The following is a 26,654-nucleotide window of genomic DNA, read 5'->3' on the forward strand; positions in this document are numbered from 1 at the left end:
TCACACCAGTCGATACCCAAACAGTCGTCAGGGTGGAAGAGTAGGCAGGGGTAGCAGAAGACTGCGTTAGCTTCTTCACAACCTGCTAGCCAGCTTTTTTTCTCGGAACAATTTGTTGAAAATCCTCGGGTGTAGGACTTTCCCCCCTTTGTAGAAATTTGTTTAATTATTCATTTTGGTCTTGGAGGTCCTGATTGCTTTAATGCCAATTCGTCGACTAAAAGGAACTTCTTTCAGCGACACAACAGAATTGCACACATTAGCAGCCATGTTGAAATTAGCAAGTGACTTGATCGAAGATATCCCTTCGCGCTCTTTGCTCAGTTACGTTTGACGGAAGGACTTGAGGGCGAGTCCCAAATCCCCATTGAAAATGCATTGAAGGCTCATTATCCGAAATAACATTAGTCAATGGGAGAATGCTGATTGGACAATGACAGATAATATGTCTAGAACACTCAAAACTACTTTTGCTGTGATAGAAAAAAAATAATCCTCTTTCTCCCAGTTGCTAGTGCGTCACCCAAATTGCCCCTATACACCATCCGCCCCTGCTCTCCTCCTTGAGCCTCCCCAAATGTCTTGCGAAATTGATATCCCCCTTCCACCCTGGGGACTATTTTAGTGGATTTATTTTTCTTATGTTTTGTGTGTATTTTGTGTGTATTCTATGTGTGACTGTAGGCTACTGCTTCCTGTCTTGGCCAGGATACTGGAAGGGATGTTTATCTCAATGATGATTATTATTTTCAACTAACCAATAGTAGTTGCCTTGCATTTTTAAATGTCTTAAATAATTGATTTGCATGCATAGTATGCTACACTTTCCATTGAACAATTACCTGTTACCATAAATTGACTAATTTTATAATGTAATCCAATGCTCACACACTAGCTGCTTTCAGACACACTTAAAAAAAAAAAGTTACGTTTTATTTGCTTATGTTATTAAATGTTTCACAAAAGAGCTTTTAGCAACTTGGCATAGTTTACCATAATTTAGCATAGCATAGCATAAATTTAGCATAGCGTAGCATTACTAGTACTGGCCTCACAACAAGCCAGCACCTACCCTCACTCACCTCAACAAAAAATTAGATACCCCTTAAATAAGCAAAGGAAGTTGTCTCAATTGGACAAAACAAGGCCAGTTAGGCCATTCCAATAACATGGGGGACCATTTCCTTGACAAGGTTAGATTGACTGACATACTGCCCCCTACTGCGGCGGAAGTACAATTCCAACCAACAGTTTGCTGGTTAGTGAGAGACAGTGAGAAGGGGTTTCACTTTCTCAAAGTTTGTATGTTTGTGGTTGTAGTGTTGTGTGCTTTGCATGTCACCATACCCCCTGATCATGTAGTGTGTGTGTGTGTGTGTGTGTGTGTGTGTGTGTGTGTGTGTCTGTACACGTGTGTCTGTGAGGGACATTTCATGTGCGATACATTGCTATTTGTTACATGTACTTTTTGGGTGATGTTTTATATTTTATGTGTTGTATTTACTTGTACCTAGGGACTGCAGATGTAAATTATCCTAAGCCTACCTCTGGAGTGGTGCATGAAATGGTTACCTTTATCTTTGATTTACATGTTGTTCCCTTTCAAATAAAATGGAAATTGAATTGAACTGATCATGTTTTGAGGAGGTTGGATGTTTGTTTGTACACTGATATATTAAACTTCACTGGATTCTGTTTGAGTGTCCTACTAATCTGTGTAATCTAATGTAATCCAGGCTACGGTATCGGCCTTCCGCAGAACTCTCCCTTCACCTCCAACATCTCTGAGCTCGTGAGCCAGTACAAGTCTGACGGCTTCATGGACCTGCTGCACGACAAATGGTACAAAGTGGTGCCCTGTGGGAAGAGGAGCTTCGCTGTGACAGAGGTGAGTTAAGGAAGGATGTGAAGTCATCTACCATCATCACTTCAGGATGTGATATCATATTACCATCATCACCTCAGGATATGATGTCATCACCTCAGGATGTGATGTCATTTACCATCATCACCTCAGGATGTGATGTCATCACCTCAGGATGTGATGTCATCTACCATCATCACCTCAGGATGTCATGTAGCCTAACCATCATCCTCTCAGGATGTGAAGTCATCTACCATCATCACCTCAGGATGTGATGTCATCTACCATCATCACCTCAGGTTGTGATGTCATCTACCCATCCCGGTGCAGTTAGGGGTTAGGGACCGTGCTCTATGATGTCTATAGGTAGGGGTTAGGGACCGTGCTCCATGATGTCTACAGGTAGGGGTTTGGGACCGTGCTCTATGATGTCTACAGGTAGGGGTTAGGGACCATGCTCTATGATGTCTACAGGTAGGGGTTAGGGACCGTGCTCTATGATGACTTCAGGTAGGGGTTAGGGACCGTGCTCTATGATGTCTACAGGTAGAATGTAGACATGACAGGAGTGATACTGGACCAGTGGAAGCTCTCCCTTATAATACCAGAACCTAAACACAATAGACCTAAAGAAATTAATGACCTGAGACCAGTTGCATTAACTTCAGTTCATATGAAGTGTCTTGAAAAGATATTTTTAAACCACCTGCTAACTGAAGTTTCACCATGTCTTGACCTAAACCTGTTTGCTGACCAACCAAGAACAGGGGTGTATCATGCACTGCTGACAATAATCAACAATATATTGAAACATCTAGAAAGGACTAGTACCTTTGTTAAGATTGTCTTCATTGATTTCAGCAGTGCACTTGTCAACTGCCAGATGTATGCTGATGACACCATCATCTGGCAGTTGACACTTTGGCAGATGTTTGGCAGGTCATTAATGTACATAGTGAACAGCAATGGACCAAGCTAGGATCCTTGTGGTACATCCATGTTGTTTGCTAACATACTGGACTTCACCCCATTGACCCTAACACACTGCTGCCTACCCTCCAAAAATGATTTAAGCCATTTAAGAGCTTCAGGCGACAATTTGAACTGCTTTAACTTTTTGAGTGGAACACTGTGGTTAACAGTGTCAAAGGCCATTTTTAAGGCAAGGCAAGGCAACTTTATTTATATAGCACTTTTCATACACAAGGCAGACTCAAAGTGCTTCACATATAAACATTGTCATACAATAAAATAAAATAATAGATAAGTAAAAGAAAACATATGCAAGAAATTAGTAAAATAGAAAGTGCAATGTATTTAAGAGAAAATTAAATTGAAAGTTAAAAAGGCTTTTTAGTAAGTAAAATTGAAAGTGCAATGTATTTAAGATCAGATCAACAGTCTCTCCTGAACCCAAGTCGGGACTACAACCCGACCTAAAGGAACTTGGTCCTTTCTCTGGAACTCCAATCCAGATTCTAGGACTCTAACCCAGACAGAACTTGGACACAAACTCAGGACTCTAACCCTTATACAAACTCAGGACAGTTCAAATTGTTTATACAAACAAACTCAGGACTCTAACCCTTATACTCAGGACTCTAACCCTTAACAATTTTCTAGGACTCTAACCCAGCTTCTAGGACTCTAGCCCAGACCAAAGGCCTTATTCTTATTCTAGGACTCTAACCCAGCTTCTAGGACTCTAGCCCAGACCAAAGACCTTATTCAACAAATTCTAGGACTCTAACCCAGCTTCTAGGACTCTAGCCCAGACCAAAAGGACAAACAAACTCAGGACTCTAACCCTTATACAACCTTTCTCTCTGGTATCAGATCATGTATTTTTCTGGTAAAAATAGAAAATAAAGGGAAAGTTAAAAAGGCATTTTAGTAAAATAAAGGTAAAGTATTTAAGATTTAGCAGAAAGCTAAAGCAAACATAAAAGTCTTCAATCTTGTTTTAAAGGTGCTCAGAGTTGGGGCAAGTCTTAAATCCTCAGGGAGTTTATTCCAGCTATTTGTTGCATAGTAACTAAATCCTGCTTTCCCATGTTTCGTGTTTACTCTGGGGATAATTAACAGATTGGTCTCAGAAGATCTTAGTGTTCTAGAAGGCTTATGTAGTGGAAGCATATCAGTTAAATATTTTGGGCCTAAACCATGTAGGGATTTATAGGTTAGCAACATGATTTTAAAATCAATTCTCTGACCTACAGGAAGCCAATGTAACGATTTAAGAATTGGTGTAATATGTTCAAATTTTTTGGTCTTTGTTAAAACTCTAGCAGCAGTTTCTGAACAAGCTGAAGCTTCCTTAGAGTTTGTTTTGGGAGACCTGTAAGGAGACCATTGCAGTAATCAAGCTTACTAGTGATAAAGGCATGTACAAGTTTTTGTAAGTCTTCGGTGGACATGAGCCCTCTAAGTCTTGCTACATTTTTAAGGTGATAATATGCAGATTTTGTAACTGATTTGATGTGACTTTCGAAATGTAAATCAGAATCCATGATAACCCCTAGATTTCTGGCTTTGATTGAGGTTTTCAGGGACAGAGAGTGAAGGTGTTGGGTTACTTTAAGCCTTTCCGTTTTAGCACCAAATACAATTATCTCTGTTTTATCCTCATTTAGCTGAAGGAAATTTCGGCACATCCAGTCTTTCACTTGCTCAATGCACTGGCACAGCAGATCTATGGGCCGATAGTCATTTGGTGATAGCGATACATAGATTTGCGTGTCATCAGCATATCAATGATGGTCAATATTGTTATTATGCATGATTTGCCCTAGTGGGAGCATGTAGATGTTGAATAAAGAGGGTCCTAAGATCGAACCTTGTGGGACTCCACACATCACGTTGGTTGATTCTGATACAAAGTCGCCAATGGAAACAAAGTAGTTCCTATTTTGTAGGTAGGATCTGAACCAATTTAAGACTGTGCCTGAAAGCCCCACCCAGTTTTCTAACCTGTCCAAAAGTATTGTATGGTCTGCAGTGTTGAATGCAGCACTGAGGTCTAGTAGCATTAGTATTGAGGTTTTGCCAGAGTCTGTGTTAAGACGAATGTCGTTTACAACTTTAATGAGGGCGGTCTCAGTGCTGTGCAGGGGTCGAAATCCTGATTGGAAGGTGTCATAACAACCAGTTGATGCCAGGAAGTGATTAAGTTGCTGGAGGACAACTTTCTCAATGATTTTACTTATGAAGGGTAGATTTGATATTGGTCTGTAGTTGTTAATAATAGAGGTATCTCGGCTCCGCTTTTTTAAAAGGGGTTTAATAACTGCAGTTTTCAGGGCTTTTGGGAAGTTGCCTGACTGGAGAGAGTTGTTAACTATCTGCAATATGTCTATTGCTAGGCAGTCAAAAACATTCTTAAAGAGGTTGGTAGGTAAAGAATCAAGGCAACAGGTGGATGGCTTTAGTTGTGTAACAGTTTCCACAAGAGTTTTAGAGTCAATAACATTAAAGCATGCCATCCCTGCCACGTTACTTTTGCCTGAACAGGGTGGTAGTCCAACATTTTTGTTTGAAGTGGAGATATTGATGGCGCGTCTGATGCCTTCAATTTTATCAGTATAAAAAGCTGCAAACTCATTGCATTTCTGCGTGGAATGGAGATCAGGTGGAATTTGTGTTGGGGGGTTGGTCAGTCTGTCAACAGTTGCAAATAGGGTTTTTGCATTATTAGTATTGGTTTTAATGATATTGGAGAAAAATGTTTCTCTAGCACTTTTTAAGGCTGAATTGTAGGCACGGAGGCTCTCTTTGTAGATATCATGGTGAATATAAATTTTTGTTTTACGCCAGATGCGTTCAACCTTCCTGCATTCTTTTTTCTGTGCTGTTACAGAAGCAGCTTTTCTCCAGGGTGCCTTTTGCTTTCCAGAAATCTTTTTAACCTTATAAGGTGCAATGACATCCATTACTTTCAAAATTTTCAAATTAAAGTTTCCTACAAGATCATCAGCAGAACATGGGTTGAGAGGTGGTAGTAAGGAGATGGCCTTTCTAAAAAGTACATTAGATTCTTCATTGATATACCGTTTTTTGACAGTATTTGATTTTGTCTGTATGTCGGGAATAAAATATATATTAAAGAAAACACAAAAGTGGTCAGACAAGGAAGGATCAGTCACAGAGAGATCAGAATCATTGAGGCCCTTTGTGATAACCAGGTCTAGAGTGTGCCCCTTACAATGAGTAGTCTCTTTCACATGTTGGGACAGTTCAAATGTGTCCAAAATGGTAAAAAGTTTTTTTGCACACTCAAATCATCAGTCACCAGTTATAACTAGACAGTCAAAGTCTGTGGAGATGTTAGACAATAATTCTGTGAATTCATCGAAAAAATTTGCAGAGTATGTGGGTGGCCTGTAAATAATTAATAGGAGAACTCTGGGGGAGCATTTCAATACAGCACAAAGGTATTCGAATGATGGAAAATCACCAAATAACATCTGTTTCCCCTGAAAAACATTTTTAAATATAACAGCAACCCCTCCACCTCTTTTTCCAGATCTACATGCATCAAAAAAGTTATAGTTGGGAGGAGCTGTCTCTATCAGAACGGTTGCACTGTTATTTTGTTCCAGCCATGTTTCAGTTAAAAACATAAAATCCAGTTTAGAGGTGGTAATAAAATCATTAACTAAAAATGATTTGTTATTAAGAGACCTAACATTAAGTAGACCCATCCTGATGGTGTTGTTGATAGGCTTTAAGGTTGTTTTTGGTTTGGAGGCAATATGTATGAGATTTGTGAGGTTAGCAGTGTGTCTAAGTTTCCCTTTGTTTACTCTCTTAGTGGTTACAGCAGGAATGCAAAAGTTGCCATGTTTTGACATAGGCAACCTTGGGTTCAGCAGATTATGCGAAACGTCCTTTATACTTTGTCTACGGCTGAACCCTTTTTTGTCTCAGTAATACTCAGGACTACTATCAGTACAGGGGGCGGGGGGCTGGGGCTCCCTCCGCTTTGGTTTTATCCTGTGGGCATGACCTGGCGATGCTATCATTGACACAGATGCTAGTTTGATGCCAACATATTCCAGTTTCTTAAATTCAGCTGGAAAATCGCAAAGGGAGGAGACAGTGGAGCTGGAGTTGTTGTTGTGGCTATGGGAGGAGTGCAGAGGAGGGGGGTGGCCGTTCCTCGCCAAGCCAGCATCAGCGATGGGGGAAGGCACGGTGTCCATGGTGTCGGGCAGGCTGTTGTCTCTCTTCAAGGTCTTTGGTCTGTAATGCAGAGGAGGGGGGTGGCCGTTCCTCGCCAAGCCAGCATCAGCGATTGGGGAAGGCACAGTGTTGATGGCGTCGGGCGGGCTGTTGTCTCTCTTCAAGGTCTGTGGGCTGTCTGCTATCTGTGTGTCAGATAGTGGCAGAGTAGATGTGTGGGGGAGGCTGTAGTCTCGCTTCTTCTCAACCTGTGCTCTGATTGTGGCCTGTGCGTCAGACAATGGAGATTTGTGGGAAAGCGAGAAGAGAAGATTGTCCCTCAACAGTTTTGAGCCTAACCTGTTTGGGTGTAGGCCATCTGCTCTGATAAGATATTTGCGCCCCCAGAATAAGTTGAAATTGTCAATAAAGCCCCTTCCTCTTTCATTGCAGACTCTGGAAAGCCATGTATTCAGTGCAAGTAGACGACTGAATCTGTTTATTCCCCTGTCAACTGCTGGTATGGGTCCACTGATGAATGACTTGATGTGTATTTTGTCCAGTGTATCCAATAGATCAGTGTAATCCCTCTTCAGAAGTTCTGACTGTTCTCTTTGAATATCATTAAATCCTGCATGCACAATAATCTGTGAGATTTTGGGGTTTTCCAATATGATTTTGGCTAGTTTATGGTTGATATCACTAACCATTCCATATGGGAAGTTGCATGTTTTGATCTTCTTACCGGTTATATCCTTGATGGTTGAGTCTCCTATAATCAGAGTGTCTGGTTCATCTGCTTTCTCTGAGATGGGCCCTTGTTGGACGGTGGCAGACACATGCGCAGCCCGCCTCCGTGGCGACTGGTTGTTCCATGTCTGTCCGTACCGCCTGTCCGGACACATTTCAGGGATCAGGGGTGCACAGGTGGCCGAGGCATGCGCAGCTCGCCTCCATGGCGACTGGTTCATGTTCCGTCTCTGTCCGCACTGTCCGTCCGGACGCATCTCGGGGCTCAGGGGTGCATGGGTGGCGGGCGCGTTCGTGGACTCTTGAAGTGGCAGGAACCGGTTCTTCAGTGGCAGGGTTAATTTCAGTGACGGGCTAATCCGGTTGATACATGTAACTTTAGCTTTGGGTAGTTTAGCATTTGGCGTTGAGTGATCTTGTTGATTCACTTTGGTATGTTGTTTTGGCTTAGCGCCGACTCTGTGCCAGTGAGACGCAGCTGGAACTGTCTCTCTCTTGTCCAGCTTCGGGAAGGATACAGTGTAGCTTTGATCATCTTGCTGTATCTGAGTGAGCTCAGCAAACTCACCCATCGGCACTGTATCCTGTGGGAGTCCTTTGCATTTTTCTAATGCTGCTAGTCTCGTTTCAAATAAAGCCACCGTCTGTTGCAGTTTGGTGCAGTCTGTGCATTTCCCAGTCTCCGTGCCTGAGATATCCGAGTACAGAGGCATGTTGGCGATAGGAAAGTCCAAGGCTTTTTCTGCGGTCTGATCCGGGAGTAAAAAGTGCCAAAATGTATTGTTGAATCGAGCGATGGAGGACGACGGAAACAAACTATATACGTAGATCTGAACGATGAATTAAGTAGTTTTTTCCAATGCCTAGCGGAGCTTCGGGAAACATGACCTCTCTCTCTGCTGCCTCTCAAAAACCTATTATTAATACCATTTGCAATTGACTCATTACTAGTAGTGAGTTCATCACATCCATTAATGCTGTTTATCTTTGGGTGCTTTTGTTTACTTGAGTTGGTTAGTCTGATAATGTGTTGCCACAATTTAAAACTATTCCCACTGGCCTCTTCAATGAGTTTGTAAAAATGCCTAGTCTTTGCTTTCCTCAGCTCAGACACTACTTTATTCCTTAAACTAGTGACAAACTGTCATACCTATGGCCGCACCGCAGGTCCAAAGCTATTGACATAATTCTAAATAATAGCATGTTTCCCTCCCCCCCGCCAACCGTCAATGATACTACTGACATTTATAAATACTATATGGCCAGATCACCCCCGACCCAAACGCTGACCCCGCCCCCTTGGTCCACAAGCATAGAGAGTTATCCCAGATTATTATCCATCCAGTGCTAAATTCACATTTGAAGAAGTAGATAAAGTTATTTCCCACCTGCCAAATAACAGTGCCTGTGGATACGATGGGGTGACATATTAGACCATCAAAGCCAGAAAACCCTAGTCCACCCAAATATATATATACCTAAGAAAGACAACATTCCAAGCAACCCATCCACATGGAGAGACATCTCTCTCTTTCCCACTGTCTACAAAATCTTTATGAAATGTCTGCTTGGCCGCATCCTCCCATGGCTTGTGTACACAGGCATCCTCTCACCTAAAAAAAAATCGTACATAGACAGGGTATGAACGAGCATGTGTACTGCCTTAAAACTGGAGTTGATGATTCTAAACATAAATCATGTAAACTTTATACTGTATTCCCAGATTTAAGAGATGCCTTTGGAACACTATCCCACAAAATTATGCTGAATGCACTGAAGGAGATCCATCTACCTCAGCCCTTTGTAGACATCATAACGGATGTATATAAGGGATCTTTTCTGCAATGGATCTGTGGACACCAACTCACAGAGCCCATTCCGCTCCAGGTTGGGATTAAAACAGGTTGCCCCTGGAGTGCGGTGAACTTCATCCTTGCAATTAACGAGTGGCTCAAGTGGCTCTGTCAGTGTGCACCACCTGATATCAGATCCCCAAATCCTGTTCAGGGTTACGCTGATGATGTCGAGGTGTCCTACCAGAGACGAGAGTGTCATACACAACATGGTCGCCAGAACAGATGAATTTCTTGACTGGTCAAAGCTGGAGGTGAAGCACACCAAGTGTGCAGCTCTTTGTGAATGACGCAGCGGTGGCAACCGCTGGTATAAAGCCAAATCTGACAAACCACCCTCCTTCACAACAATGGGACAGCCTATCACGGTCTAGTCACGCCACGAGCCATACACCTATCTTGGCCATAACATCAACATTGCGGGTGAGTGGGGGGAGCAGGCACAGGAGCTATGTTGTGCCTATAAGAACAGAATATATTTAATTGATTCCTCCCCACTCCCTGTAGTCATGAAACTGGACGCTATCAAGAGAGGTGGCCCTGGCAAAGGTACAACACCTCTTTGCAAACGTCCACATCCTGCAAAATGTCTTACAGGACATGAACAATAAAACAGTCCAAGCTGTCAGAAAATGGCTAGGACTGAACTCACACTCTACCTGGGATCTCATCTTCCCCTCACATAAAGAGGTGTCCCAAACGTGGAATGGGTATACACTGCTACCAGGCTGACACACCTCATCAGCATGCTCAACAATGATGATGCCACTGTCAGAGAGCTTGCCAGAGCTTCCCACCTGCTGGACCTCAGGAAGAGAAAGGTCCCTCTGGCCAAAGCAGGCCAGGACAGCTTCTTAGGCTTTCCTCCTGCTTGACCTCAGGAAGAGAAATGTCCCTCTGGCCAAAACAGGCCAGGACAGCTTCTTAGGCTTTGGGAGGAAAAGCAGCGGGACACTGGACACACAAGCTGCAGGCTTTGGAGTTCGGTCGGACTGGCCGGACCTAAATGATCTGTGCAACAGAATGAGGTATATAACACAACTCACACACAGCATCATAGGCATCTGATGCAGTTGTCACCAACCCATCTGTAACCGCAGAGCCAACTGTGTATCACAATGAGGCACAACACATACTACAGAACATAACAGCAAGGAGATTCCTTCTTAACATAAAACAAACTGACCAAACAACACTGGACTGGACTTAGAATGCAGGGAAAGCTAGCATGCCTAGACTTTATCGACCACTCTGCTTCCCACTCAGCTAGGCTGCAGGTGCTACCTTCCAAATACAATCTGGCATTATGGTATCCTGCAAACCACCATCCACACTGTATAATGCAGTCTGGCCATCAACTTGAATCAGTTGCCCATATTGTGAATGTCTGTACTATCTACAAAGGACTGTATATTGCACTCCATGACCGACTTGTCGATCTGATTTCCAGCAATGTTAAAGAAGTATTTCTAGAAAATGTGACCATGTACAAACATTCACACATCATGCTGGAATGGTTTAACAGCTCTATTGATGTGATGTGTCACATCCCAAATACCCCTGATGTTGTCTTTTTAAACAGACAGAAGGGAAGTGCTCTTACTTGAGATAGGCTGTGTGTTTGATCTGTACATGGAAATTGCTTTCAATGATAAAATCGTTAAATACCAGCCCATTCTGGAAATACTAAGGGACCTAGGCTACCAATGCTAGCTAATAGTGTTTATTCTTGGCAGCTTGGGTCATGTCCGCAACCATGTTTTCAATGGGTTATGGCTTGCTGGGCTCTCCAGCAGAAAACCTAAACAATTAGCAAAGTTCTGCTCCATATCAGCAGTGATAGGCAGTCTGGCAGTGTGGCGCAGGAGATGTTTTTTGTACCCTTGAACAAAGAACACTGGTGTAGTCCAGGGTATACATTTACATTAAGGGCATTTAGCAGACGCTTATATCCAAAGCGACTTACAATAAGTACATTTGTCATAAGAAGTGCATCAATATATCGCTGTCGGTACAGAAAGGATGTTCATAGAACCAAGTGCAAGTACAACAATCGCTAGGATAACCAATTCCCTGTGTTACAGCAATGATATCAGCTACTGCAGTTGCTACACAGTTAGGATTAGATCTCAAGTACTATAATACAATACAATACAACACAACACAATACAGTTTACAATGGTGGCCAGAAGGGGGAGGGTGGCTATGCAGAGTCGAGGTGGACTCTGAACTGGTGAGACTTGAGTCTTTTTCTGAAGATAGTGAGCGACTCTGCGGTCCTGAGAGCGGCAGGGAGCTCGTTCCATCACTGAGGTCCCAAAACCGAGAAAAGTTGTGACTTTGCTGAACGGCCTTTGCTAGCTCTTAGCGATGGCGGTACCAGACGTCCAGCTGAGGTAGTTGAGCAGAGGGATCGAGCTGGGGTATGTGGCTTTAGCAATGCTTGGAAGTAGGCAGGGGCAGTTCCATCGACTGCCTTGTATGCCAGTACCATCGTCTTAAATTTGATGCAAGCTACTACAGGGAGCCAGTGGAGGTCCCGGAAGAGGGGGGTCACATGGGAGAACTTCGGTAGGTTGAACACGAGGCGCGCTGCCGCATTCTTGATGCGCTGCAAAGGTTTAATTGCAGAGGCAGGAAGTCCAGCCAGGAGTGAGTTGCAGTAGTCGAGGCGGGAGATGACCAGTGATTGGACTAGAAGCTGAGCTGCTTCCCTTGTGAGGAAGGGCCGGATTCTGCGGATGTTGTAAAGTGCAAATCTGCAGGATCGGGCCACCGCAGTGATGTTTGCGGTGCAGCATAACTGATTGTCCAATACCACACCGAGGTTTCTGGCAGTTGGAGAAGGTGATGGGCATTTGTCCAGCTGCTGACATCCACCAGATATTCCGATATGCGTGTTGCATCAGGGCTTCATCAGATGAGGGGAAAGAGAGAGATAGCTGAGTGTCGTCAGCATAGCAGTGATAGGAAAAGCTGTGTGATGCAATTACCGAGCCCAGAGATCTGGTATAGAGGGAGAACAGAAGAGGCCCCAGTACAGAGCCTTGGGGGACACCAGTTTCAAGCGTGCAAGGTTTGGACAAGGAGCCATTCCATGTCACTTGATAGTTGGATTGGTCAGGTAGGATGTGAACGAAGGAAAGAGCAGATTCAGCAATGCCAAGTTCGGCAAGAGTGGCAAGGAGGATCTGGTGGTTCACTGTGTCAAATGCTGCGGACAGGTCGAGGAGAATGAGAACCGATGAGAGCGATGAGGCTCTGGCATACAGAGGGCCTCAGTCACTGCGTGGAGAGCCGTCTTAGTGGATTGTGCCTTCTTGAAACCTGACTGGTGAGGGTCAAGGAGGTTGTTAGATGAGAGATAGGAGGACAGTTGGTTAGCAACGGCACGTTCCAGTGTTTTAGACAGGAATGAAAGAAGAGATACCGGTCTGTAGTTCTGGATGTCGGTGATAATAAGAGTTGTTTTTTTGAGGAGAGGCTTTATTCTGGCAGTCTTGAAAGACGCTGGAACAATGCCTGAAGTGATGGAGGAGTTGATAATTGAGGTGAGGAATGGCAGGATGTCGCGTGAGACATCCTGGAGGAGAGAGGAGGGGATAACGTCAAGGGGGCAGGTGGTGGCATGGTTAGATGTTATTATTCTGTTGACCTCGTCAGAGGTGAGAGGGCTAAATTGGGTAAAGACAGAGGAGGGGTTTGGAGGAGGGAGAATTGAGGCACGGATAAAAGATGAGCTAATGTCCTTTACTTTCTGGGTAAAGTAGGTAACGTCATCAGCAGTGAGGCAGGAAGGAGTTGGGGGTGAGGGAGGGTTGAGGAGGGACGAGAACAGGGAAAACAGTCTCCTGGGGTTTGAGGCAGAAGAGTTGATTTTGTTCAGAGAGGTGAAATCTGAAAGAAGGAAAAGATAGTGAGATAGATCATTAGGAAAGTCTGATCTCTTCCATTTCCTCTTAGCTGCTCGCAACTTTGTTCTACAAGTCCGCAGAGGATGGGACAGCCAAGGAGGGGGGGATGAGGATCGCGCTGGTCTGGAGTAAGAGGGAGTCAGAGGGAATCCAAGGAGGAGGAGAGGGAGGATAGCAGAGTGTCTGCAGATTCATCTGTAGATAGTTGAGAGAATCGTTCGATAGAAGGTAGTGAAGACAGAACAGTAGAGGCAAACGTAGAGGGAGAGAGGGATTTGATGTTGCGGCAAGTGGTGACAATGTGGGGACTAGAGAGGAGGGGGGGAGAGGATTTCAAGGGGAGAGAAAAATCAACAAAGTGATGGTCAGACACAGGGAGCGGGGTAACTGAGAGAGCAGAGGTGCCACAGGACCTGGTGAATAGTAGGTCAAGCTGGTTCCCGGCCCTGTGTGAGGGAGGAGAAGGGGATAGTGTTAAGTCAAAGGTGGCAAAAAAGTTGGTTAGTTCAGGTGAGTGCAACTCTCTGGCAGGATGTTGAAGTCGCCGAGGATAACGAGTGGTGTGCCATCCTCAGGAAAGCAGCTGAGGAGGGCATCCATCTCGTCGTAGAAGTCACGGTGTGGACCTGGAGGATGGTAGATCACCACAATGGAGATCTTGATAGGAATGGTGACAGTGACAGCGTGGAGTTCAAACGCAGATCTGGCCAAGTATTCTAGTGGAAGGACCTGGTAGGACCACATGGGCGAGATGAGGAATCCGGTCCCCCTCCTCGCCCGGATGGTCTAGGGGTGTGCGAGAATGAATAGATGGTGGAGAGGGCAGCAGGAGTAGCAGAGTTCTCTGGAGTGATCCAGGTCTCTGTCAGGGCCAGGAAGTGAAGGGTCATGAGGGACGCGTAGGCTGAAATCGAGTCCACCTTCTTGACCGCCGATTGGCAGTTGCAGAGTCCTCCCATCACCTCAAGGTCAGTGTAAGCAAGGGTAGGTGGATGGCAAAGATCAGACAGGTCACTGCGCCGAGCAGAGGAGCCATGGTAACGCCGTCTACGGGTAGAAATCCTGACAATGTACGACACATAGCTACAATAGGGCAGGTGGCCTCCCCGGGCTTCCTCGAGGGACTCCCGCGGAGAGACTCCCTTAGTATTTGTTTCCCGGGTCCTGACGCTATCAATAGCTAGCCCTTAAATGGGCATGGTAGCTGAGGCAGACTTAGCTCCGCCCAGCTATCAAGCCTTTTGTTCCCCCTTAAGTGGCAGAAACTATAGCAGAAGAACAACCTCTGAACTAATCACAACACGACAGGTCTAAATCACACTGTAGTAACAGATGGAAAGTTAGAACAAACAATCGTAATTCTAAACACTAGAAATCTTAGTTACCAAATTCACCTACAGCCAGATATGACACAACCTACTTGTAAGACAAAATGTATTGTGTTTACTCAGCTTCCCGACTCTGCTAAATAGGCAGACTTGGCTCTGCCCAGCTATCAAGCCTTTTGTTCCCCCTTAAGTGGCAGAAACTATAGCAGAAGAACCACCTCTTAACTGATCACAACACGACAGGTCAAAATCACACTGTAGTAACAGATGGAAAGTTAGAACAAACAATCGTAATTCTTAACACTAGAAATCTTAGTTACCAAACTCACCTACAGCCAGATATGACACAACCTACTTGTAAGACAAAATGTATTTTCTTACAGGGTAGGTATACGCGGGTATGCGGTGTATACCCACTTATTTTTCAGTCAGCATTGCGTATACCCACTTCTAAATTCCCCAAGATGCGCACCATTCAGTAGTATCTGCAAGCCAAATTGCCCACTTTTTCCTGTGCGTTCACACCAAACGCTACGGGGCGACAAGATCCCATACAAAGTGAACGTAGAGACGCATATTGGGCGAATTTTTCACGAGAGAAAACCGGCGTTTGATTAGTCGCGCCACACTTTCGCCGTGCACAGGCGAGCCCGTTCACGAGGATTTGTGGTGCAACAAATTCGCTCGAGTTGAAATATTTCAACTTTGACGCAAATTTCGCGTGATGACAGCCAATCAGCGTTCAATCAGCGTGGCCACTGAGTGACATGTGTAAGGTAACAACCAATCACCGTTCAACCGTCAAACTCAGTGCAGTGCAGTCCGGGTTGAACTGCAGCATGGAGGAGAAAGTGATTGTTGCCGTTTGCGACTCCCGGAGCTCTATAGTATATGATATAATTGTATACATAATATCACGGCCAAAAGCTCTGTGAGCCTCCGGATGGCCGTAGCGCGGGAAGCTCTCACAGGGATTAGGCTTCTCTGGGTTTGTTTACCGGCATTGCTATGGTTTCTGGTCTTGTGTGTTCCAACGGTTTATTAGGTAGGCCCTAGGCCAGGGGTGTCAAACTCATTTTAGCTCAGGGGCCACATGGATGATAATCTATTCCCAAGTGGGCCGGACCGGTAAAAATATGGCATCATTATGTAAAATTAAACATGCTGTGAGCACACCAAACACAGGTTTCCCATTTACTTCCGTGAATAAAAAGGACGATGACCATTTTTCTTGGAAAACTCTGCACTCTGTTGCCCCTTTCACACCGCCGCAAAATCGGAGCCGGTTCCGGGCCAGTTCGGAGCTAGGGCCTGTGTTTTGGTTTCACACCGCCAAAGAACCGGCTCCGGCCCCTAAAAACCGGTTCAACTCTGGCCCCACTTTTGAGCTGGGCTAGAACTAGAACCGCTTTTACGCCGGGGGCAGGGGGCGGAGTTATCCGTACCTTCATAAACACGAAGACCAACGAAGACCGGCAATTTTTTAAAACACCGAAGTAAACAATGGAAGTGAATCCGTGTATGGTTCTTTTTTGTTTTTTCTGATTTTGTTTTAAATCGGAATATTCAAAGAACGAACCATACACGGATTGAATCGAAGACGAAATTGTTGTTGTTGTGTTTGAAACTGGCGCGAGGGTTCTTCTGCGCGCCTAACCTGACGCTTGATCATTGTGTGGTGGTTCAACGCGTCAACGCAGCTAGATGAGTCCATGTCCATGCAAGTGAACGGAGCGTTCCCTCTTCGTCATAACTATCAAACCAAACATCCTTCACATTCACCGAGCGAACATTATGAAAGTAAAATGCACATTTCTCGCTAAAAATGTTTCCATAAACGCATTTAATGGCATAAGTATGTTACTATTTCCACCCAGAATAAAGAAAGATGTCGGCCGTATGCTTCTGTCCAAGCTCACTAGCGGAGACGTTTGCAGTGACGTCATGACGTTGCTCACGCCGGCTCCATGGCTGGCTCTGGCCGGTGTGAAACCAACTGGTTCTTAAGTGGGATAAGGCTGGAACCTGTTTGGAACTGGCCCTAGCACCAGCCCGGAACTGGCTCTTGGTTCTTTTTGGTGTGAAAGCAGCAACAGTCCACTTTTCGTCTTTTTGACAGAGACATTTTGGGGCAATGAGAGTGCCAAAGCGCATAATGTTGAAAGTATAAGGCAGAACGACAAGGTAGCTCCGGGCTAGCTGCACTACCTGTTTATACTTGCTCCCTGCTCAGCCCCGGTATAAAGTTTTCTTGCTTAACATAATTGCTATTGCGACTTCTAGTGGACACATTAAGAAGTTTCCTTCATTGAAAAATAGCAGATCATTTTACGCTACATTCCAAAGCGACTTCCAGTTACACACAATTGTCCAGTAGTTCAATGTACAACAAATTAATCAGTGCCCGTCAATGCAATCCATGTAATGCTAGGAAGGATTTTTCTAAAAAAAATTCTTTTTTTTTTAATAATTTTATTTTATTTTTTTACAATACTGTACTTCACAAAATCATCTCGCGGGCCGGATTAAACCCGTTCGCGGGCCTAATCCGGCCCGTGGGCCGTATGTTTGACACCCCTGCCCTAGGCCTATCTAATAAATCTCTGTGTAATCAATACTTCATTCACTGCCTCTTCCGTGGTCTTTACAATATTATGAATAGACTGCGTCGGGTCCTCCGACGTCTCTCCCTCTTCCACAAAAGGTAAAGACATGCAATGATGATTATGATTTGTGGCGCGACAAAACTTCGGCGACAACGCGAACGGGCAACAAATGTCGCGTTTGGTGTGAACGCAGGATGGTGAAGCCATGACCCACGCTACTCTGCCTCTTATTGGCTAATACTCACTGCCTTTAGATTGTTGAATAATTTGAATGATGATGTTCAATCATCATATGATATTTATATTATTGCTGTCAAGCGATTAAAATATTTAATCGCGATTAATCACATAAATGTCATAGTTAACTCACGATTAATCGCGAGTAATTTTTTTTATATGCTAAATATCCCTTGATTTCTTTGTCCCATTAAGTTTTCTAATTTGAATACTATTATCAACAGAGAAGTGCATCGGCTTGCCTTGTGCAAATGTTTATTTATTGAGAACAACATTGGCATATACTGATCAAAACAGGCCTATACAAAAAAAAAGCCTATAGTGCAATTAAAAGATGAACATACAAACATACTGCCTTCAACATAGCAGTCAGGCTACTGCTTCTTTGTTTTGAGCCAAAGAAAAAAAAGAAAGAAAATTGCGTTAATCGCACAATAAAAAAATGAACGCCATTAAAATTGGTTTGCGTTAACGCCGTTAATAACACGTTTAACTGAAAGCACTAATTTATATATTTGTTGATATTATATACATCTAACAAGATGATTGATGTGGAAGAGAATGATGCATGTTTTTTTTAATCTAAGGTGAAATATGAACAAGGTTGCATTGTCAAATTCGGTATTTTATTTAAATAAATGTTCAAAAAATGACTGAAACACCATGTTTGCCTCATCTATATTTTACATTCATGCAGGCTGCCTGTGTGACCAGTAATACCTACAAACTGCTCCTGATCAAGTCATGTTAATTTTATAATAGTGGCACACTCTGGCCCATGCTATGTGTTGCAAATCAGCTGTTCAAAGACAGAGTTTACAAAAGAATTTACTGACTTGCCAAGTGAGAGAATAGGTGTCATTCCAGGAGGAATAGTTCCCTCAAATTGCATAGTTGTCTCTCACTAGTCTGTGGGCCAGTGTTGGTTCAGTAATTTCATAATCCTTCCTCCCTGAGATCAAGCAGCAGAAATTATGTGACAATGAGCAAATACTACTGACAGATTTTTGGGTAAACTAAATTGAGTAGTCTCACATGTCACTGTTTCTAAAACAGGGCGTTCTTCTGGGCTGCGTTAAAAAAGGGCAAACATTTAGAGCAGGGTTCCCCAATTAGTTTTTCCAGAGGGCCAAATTTGGTCAAACATGCCATGCCAAGGGCCGAAATGTCGTTTCATTTTTCTAATTCGCCATTTTTATGTGCAAATTTAGCTTTAATTATAATTACTGTTTTAGCGATAATGCAGGAGGGCTAGATCAATTAGGTTTAAATAGCATCCAGGAATGGTGCATCGATGAGAATGAAAGGAATGAGGAGGACGAGGAGACGTAGCTTGCTTCAGACTATATTATGTTCAGCCTTGTTTATTTAAATACTCGGTAATGTCTTTCAGTTTCTATAAAACAACAGTAAAATAAAAACACCTTTAGTTCTATGAAGCATAATAAATAAATAACTACAGGCTAAACAACATATACAGTTATATAGCAAGTACATGTAAATAAATCAAACAGAGCTGCAATCACAACACAGAAAAAAGTCATACACAAAACATACACTCAGATACCCAGGCGCAGTCGTGTAGAGTTTGTTTATTTTGCCTGAGTATCTGAGCATACACCCCGTGCATGACTTCCCTCTTTACCACGACCACAGCTCTGCTTGATCTACCCATATAAATAAAGGAAACAAAGTAACAGGCACTTACATTGTCACAAACTTAATACCCTGAGTATTAACTAAGCTGCCTAATCTGTGGATGGCACAAGCCTTTTGGCCTCTGCAGTCCACTCGCCGTCAGGAAACATGCAATGAAGCAGCTGTTGTGCTCTCTTGTGCCGATGCCGTTTTGCATATGGTTACAACTGACCGCTTGTATGATGTCAACATGCTTGCAATCTTTTGTTTGCGTTGCTCAGATGTTTCTGGGAAACTTCCATTAAAGATGGCAGCATGCAAACAGTTAAAGTGTCAGGTTGTCAGATTTAATGACAGCCACGGTCTGCTTGCATATTAAGCATGTCGGCTTTGCGTTGGCATGGTCCGGTAAAGAAAAGCAATACTTATCGGTCCATTCAGTTTTAAACTGGCGGTTCTCCTGGTTGACCTTCCTTTTCTTGGCAAATGACATGTTTCTTTCATAAATTTTCAATCCGTTGATTTTTGACAAAGTTGTAATACCCTGGGATGACAGACGGATAGCGGGAAAGTGACAGAAAGTGACTGGCATGTCTGGCATGTGACGCTAGTGAAGTTGAAAACGCACGAAGCACGTCATTACGTATGCACGCAGTAACGTCAACGGTCAAGTGGATGGTGTGGGCTGAGGGGAAAATATAGCAGGCCACGCAAAAAAAAAAAAAAAAAAAAAAAAATATATATATATATATATTTTTTTTTTTGGAGATAACATGTGAATGCGCTGGGTCCGCGCGGGCCGGACATTTGGCTCTCGCGGGCCGGATCTGGCCCGCGGGCCGCTAATTGGGGTTCACTGATTTAGAGTATACCCACTTCTCCAGGGACCACTGCACCACTGACAAAGACCTATCTCATCTCTGTAACATTTCAATCCTGTCTCTTGTAATGTGATTGGTGGATTCAAATAAAGAATTAAAATGTGTGTTTGTGTGTGTGTCTTGGTGTGTATGTGTGGGGAGGGGTACCTACTTGTATGCCAATGTGTCTTAAAAGTGCTGCTCTTTGACCAAACTAATTGCCCAGCTCTTGGATATAAAATATACTTTGACTTTGAGATGGAGATCAAAACAACAACTTTTTTGTCTTGGAGACTCCCTAATCCCTACACTATCCTGCCCCCGTATGATGATGAACATTCATGCTTGTGTTTGTTGCAGCCGTAGCAAGAGGTGATAGAATTTATCAGGCGTCACACCGATCTAGCTCAATCAGCCTTCAATGCTCGGACACTCCTGCATCCAGTCATGTTTCATCAATCAATTAGGTGTGGATTAACTGGTAACTAACGACAGGCAAAGGTGAGTAGAACAACACATTTGTTCTGGTGAGTGGAGGACATCCCAGTCTAATTCATACAGTATAAGTTTGTCTGCGTTTAAACGCGCTCAGCACTTTTATAAACAGTTCAGCTGAAGAAGTGCCACAGCCCACATGTACAGCGAGCCTTTGGCTCGGAGAATATTAAAACCAGTGATGGATGGAGTGGCTGTGAAGCACAAAAAGGAAAGCTGTAATAAATTAGTGACTATTTTATTGCAAGCATTAAAAGAGCCATCCTTCTCCTCACTCTACGAGGGACCCCTTGAGGTTTGAGGAGGACCGAAGGTTCAACAGATGTTCCCTAGTTTAATGTGTGATGTTCCCTAGTTAAATATGTGATGTTCCTGAGCAAAACACTTCAGCAGCAGGATAACATAATGCTAGGCCTTTATCGGCGTGGTAAAGGAAATAAAGCCAGGTAGACCTCTTTTTACTATAGGATAGTCAGTGGCTAGGTGCAACCAGCCAAACTGTTGTTCTGGGTTCGATCCCGATCTCCAGGCCCACCTGGCGTCATTGATCCAGATGCCCTCAGGACCGCCTGCTACTTCATGGAGAATCCTTCACTGTGTGAAGAGAATCTGATGAATGACTTGAGTAGTAAACCATAAAGCACTCTTTGGTTTTGTTCTGTCACATCAATCCCCTAGTGTATCAACACCATAATAGTACTTCATTAAAATCAGTTGGTTTGTACTTGGTTTTGTGTTATTTTCCAGCAGCTAGTTATTCATGGATGGTGAATGTTTAATGTTTCGCTCTCCTCCAGCGTGTCGCTCTCCTGTTGTAACCTCTATCACCCCCCCCCCATCTGTTTCTATTTTTCATTCCTCTCGCCAAATATTTTCTTTGTCTTTTTCTTCTCTCTGTTAATCCCTCACCTTTCTTCTGATTCTGTTCTATTATATCTCCACTCCTGCTCTTCCCAACCTCCTCCCTCCCTTCGTTATCGCTCCACCTCTCTCCTCCAACCAACTCCATCCACCTTTATCCCGTTCTCCCTTTTATGTCTGCTAACTGTTCTTGCTCTCCCGCACTAATCTCTCCATCCCTACTCTTTTCTCTCTCTCCTCTATCTATCTCCGCCTCTCCTCTGAATATCTCCCCCTCTCCTCTGTCTATCTCCCCCTCTCCTCTGTCTATCTCCCCCTCTCCTCTGGTTCGCCCCTCCTCCACCATCCCCTCTGTCTACCTATCTCCTCCCTCCCTCTGATGATCTCTCTTCCTTTGCCCCAGACACTGCAGATGGGGATCAGGCACTTCTCGGGTCTGTTTGTGATGCTGTGTGTAGGTGTGGCCCTCTCCCTCATCACCACGCTGGCCGAGCACATGGTCTACCGGCTGCTGATCCCCCGTGTCAAGGAGCCGCGCTTCAGATACTGGCTGCACACCAGCCAGGTACACACACACAAACACACCCACACAATGAAACGCACACACACGTACCTACACACGCACCTACGCACGAATGAACGCAAACAGCCACACACACATGCACCAAGACAACAAAGAACCAACGCACACACATACATACTCACCTACGCACGAATGAACTCACACACACACACCTACGCATAAACAAACACACACACATAAGCATGCACGCAAGCACACCAACGCACCTACACGCAAACAGAAGCCAGGTAACACACATAAGTCAGGTATAGACCAACACCAGCAAGGTAACACACACACACACACACCTACGCACAAACGGAAACACATACACAAACACACACAAACAGACAGACACGTGTTCATACACGGCCCAGTGCTCTATAGGGAGGTCAGAGGTCACCCTGGATATTGTGTTCTGTGTTCCAGAGGTTGCATCGTGCGCTCAACTCTACCTTCCCCGACGACAAACTCCCAACTGTCACCAAACCAGAGAAAAGGTGCGCGCACACACACACACACACACACACACACACACACACACACACACACACACACACACACACACACACACACACACACACACACACACACACACACACACACACACAGTGTATGTGTGACTAGAGAGACACCTCATTAAGAAAATAGGGTAGAAAGTAGGGTTTAGGACGCTTACAGCGGCACTCTGGGGGCCAGGCCCCAACACTAGCCTGTTCCACAGTCCATAGATAGGTCAAAGTTCAATGTATGTATTGATCATCATTAACATCACACACACGATCTGCCCTCACAAAACAAAAACAAATAAAGCAACAAACACATCATTCATCAGATGGAGCAGATTGTGATCTTAACACCTCATCATAGATGACGCGGAGCCTCTGTAGTTCTGTGTAAGAACCTCAATCTCCCTTAAAAAACATTTATCAAGCAAAAAACAATTCCCTCACCCCTTAAAGGCCCATTCAGCCAATCAGCTGTCTGCCAATATGAGTTCACTTAAGTTCTAACTGGTGGCCAAAGGAGGGGTTCTATAAGGAGGCCAAGGGGATGGACATTCTGTGGAGGGTGATTATCAGTGATAAAGAGTGGAGGACCTCCTCTGACGCTGGGAATGTTGAACGCTGTGCACCTAAGAAGTGCTAACAACCTCTGGGTAAGAGTTTCTGTATGAATACAGGCCTGTGGGTCCCGGCATGGAGTAAGACATGCACTTTATTATGGCTGTATTCTTCTGTTGGGCTGCTGTTCATATTAAACAGAAGCAATCCCTTGGTTTTCAATTGTGATGAATGTACTTTAAACGTGTTTAAACACGTACATAGTCATCAACCCGGACAAACATACATACTCAGGAGTATAAACGTGGTTCGTAAGAAAGTCTTCTATGCCTGTACTCTTTCAGTATGACTGCAATATAGCAGCAGAGAACCAGGAATAAACGTGTAACTTGTTCAAACTGAAAGTTGTAAAATGTTTTTGATGATGACTGTTCTTTAGAAGGGAAGGGGTTAACTCCTCATTGTGCTTCCTGACACAGCCAAACCTTAATAGCACCCTGATGTAAATCCCTCTCTGAGACTGAGGAGCATGGGAGACGGTGTCTGCTGATTTCACCGTGGTTATTGTGAGGACAACCTCTGTGGGCTGTTCACTGAGCTGTTTTACAAGCTTGGCTCATCATTGAATCATGTAAAAATATTGATGTTCGTTTGTGGTCGTCATGGTGATCTGTATAAAAGAACCCAGACATTAACGTTTGCATGGTTCAATAGATCTTCATATAATTTCTGGTTTGTTATTTTTACACATTGATGTGATTAGCTGATATGTTGCCTTTCAAACTGACTGACCTTTAAGAGAGGTCCAGCATGACGTGGTGAACCCTGTCTCGCCTGCTGGACCAAGATCAGGAGGGTTTGCTCCAAACTCAAAATCTCTAGCTGGGAGGGAAACCACCAGCTGTTGATGGACGAAGAAACATCCACAAATCACGAAATCGGAAGGATTCAGAGCATTGTATTCCGTGTAAGACACAGACTCTGATCTCTGTGAGACGACATGAAAGGGAATTGGGCTTGTTAACGTGTCAGCGCTCAAACAAAGAGCGACACGTCTGCTGATTGCCTCAGCGAGTGTGCACACAGACCATTCCAACCAAGGATAACATCACCCTGCTGGAGTGTCCTCAAAACACTCCAATGCTATGCAGATCCAATCCCCAGGGACTAAAAGCATATCCCTCTCACGTGAAGTATCGTTCCACTGTATTGTTTTACAAGTGCCTTGTATGGGAGGGGCAGCTGCAATCCCTCTTTAATTGAAGCAGTACGGGGCTGGCATTCGACATGAACCATGATTTTGGTATTCGCAAGTTTGATTCCAACTGGACGACTAGCTGTGTTTTGGTTAGGGTAGGGTGTTGAATCTTTGATGGCTTTGGGTTCCTGTGCCCGAGGAACAAAGGAAGTGGAGATCAGATGAATAGGAGAGCTCCTTGAATCCAAAGCAGAGAAGGAGGGCTAGTAATTGATGCACACACCCTGGAGACAAAGGCTAATATTATTGTCTTTTTGTGTTTCATTATTACTGATATTCCGGTATTTGTTGAAGGGACCATGGTCATCTATAATTAATAGCAAATCAAATATAAAAAGTTTTTTTTATTTAGAGAGTCCCATTCAATTATCTTTTGTCTGTATTTGTATCGTGACCAGAGACAATTTGGTCCAGAGACTATTTGGTCCATTATTACCGTTATCTCCAAAAATATAAGGAATAAACCTGAACCTAGAGTGTTTCAATGTGATCAAAAGGATCAATGGCCTTAATAGCAGCACACTAACACTAAAGCATAATTCATTTGATTTTTTGGTTGATTAATTGGTAACCAGCAGAAATAAACCCAATTTATAGTAATAAGATGAATTAGAAATTCTTAAGAGTATTCAAGGTTTTCCTGGGTAGTTTGACTATAATGTTTGTCTCTATTTTTGCATGAGGTTCAAGGAGAAGGTTTTCGGGAAGCATAAGGACCTATTCATAATAGATTATCAGGGCACGTTTTTGTTTCAGTCTTGAGCAAGGAAACCTTTCCATTGTTCTTATCTCTGTCCAATCTCCAGGTGCAACGAGGGAAACAACCAATCGGCCTCCTGGGTTCCCACCGACTCCTCCCACTGCAACCGCCGTAGGGTCCCCCCCCAGGAAGTACAGAAGAATGACTTAGAGTGCCTCTCTCCTCAGGAACTCCCCCCCGGACCTCACCCCTCTACTCTGGCCAACACCAGCTCCCTCCCCTGTCTGGGGAAGCACCTGTCCCTACTCACCAACGCCAACGGCCGCCTGGGCCTGTGTCTGGGTTCCGGCTCCAGTCTGGGCCGACTGACTGCTGCCTCCGGAAAGGGCGTGGCCCCGGTCCAGTGTCTGGGCCTGGGGGACTGCGGGCCGGGCCTGGGGGCCGGGCCGGGTCGGAAGCCCCTGGTCCAGGAGTTGGCAGAACTGGAGGGCCAGATCCTGGTGATCAAGCAGCAGCTCCAGACGGCCATGAGGAGGAAGAGGGAGCTGGAAGAGTACCAGTTGTCCACCAGTAACCAGCCCACTAACCAGACTACTGTTGCTAATACTGCAGCTAAGCAGCCTGCCTCACAGCCGTCCAAGCAGCTCAACCAGTTGACTCAGTACAGCCAGTCCCACCAGCAGACAATCCAACACACAAACACACTCCCAGAGCTCTGAGGGTTCTGCTGCGGCCAGTCAGCTGGTCGGCATTTCTCTGAGATTCAAGAACAAGAATCTCTGAACCGGGATTTTTATGAACAGAAATCTTGCACATGGGTCTGGAGTTAAAAGGTTATTCTCAAACACAGTTTGAGTGGTTTTAAAGTTCACCCGATGCCTCTCTGACGACGGAACATCTCAGACGAAAACCTGTCCTGAGCAGAAGGCTACTCCAGTGGACCGTAGGACAGAGCTGCTGAATCAAACCTGTGTTTCACCAAACTGGTCGCTTCTCCGTCGCTGCCATTAACCACCCACCTCATGTGCCCCTTCATGCCCCCACATAATTTGTTCTCTTTTACATTCATTCATTGCTCTCTACTATATCCCATTGTTTCACCTTTACCCCCTCACGTTCACAAATGCATTCATTGGATTTTTTCATTTTCATATGACCTGATGCACATTTTATTTTTACGGTTTCATATATTGTATGCGGTCAATAATACAAACCTCCCTCTGTGTTTTGATGGATGGTTCGGCCTCCTTTGCCCATGTTTAATGTGTTCACTGAAAATGTGGAGGATCTGAGTTTTGACCTAGCCAGCTATACCTCTCTATCCTGAGTCCTGCTCAAGCCTTAGAAAATAAATTCACTTGGCAGGAATTACACAAAAAAGAGATTGATTTCTGAATGGTATAAATGTGATTCTGACTATTCTGACTATGCATTTTACAGTAACTATTTTGGTATGGTCCCTTTGGTATGGTATGTCATTAAATATACATTTTAAAAAGTTAAA

The 26,654-nt window shown here is 44.2% G+C and overlaps 1 protein-coding gene across 1 annotated transcript in view; it reads left to right on the plus strand.

Annotated features, from left to right (window-relative positions):
• grin3a (glutamate receptor, ionotropic, N-methyl-D-aspartate 3A) overlaps positions 1–26,654 on the plus strand; it is a 106,540-nt gene extending 79,886 nt beyond the window's left edge. Inside the window, exons 7-10 of the mRNA XM_060038834.1 lie at positions 1,737–1,888; positions 21,970–22,131; positions 22,558–22,628; positions 25,257–26,654. Coding sequence (XP_059894817.1) covers positions 1,737–1,888; positions 21,970–22,131; positions 22,558–22,628; positions 25,257–25,869 — 998 coding nt within the window. The 3' untranslated portion in view covers positions 25,870–26,654. The remainder of the gene's footprint in view (positions 1–1,736; positions 1,889–21,969; positions 22,132–22,557; positions 22,629–25,256) is intronic.

The sequence above is a fragment of the Gadus macrocephalus genome, chromosome 19, assembly GCF_031168955.1.
Source record: "Gadus macrocephalus chromosome 19, ASM3116895v1".
NCBI lineage: Eukaryota > Metazoa > Chordata > Actinopteri > Gadiformes > Gadidae > Gadus > Gadus macrocephalus.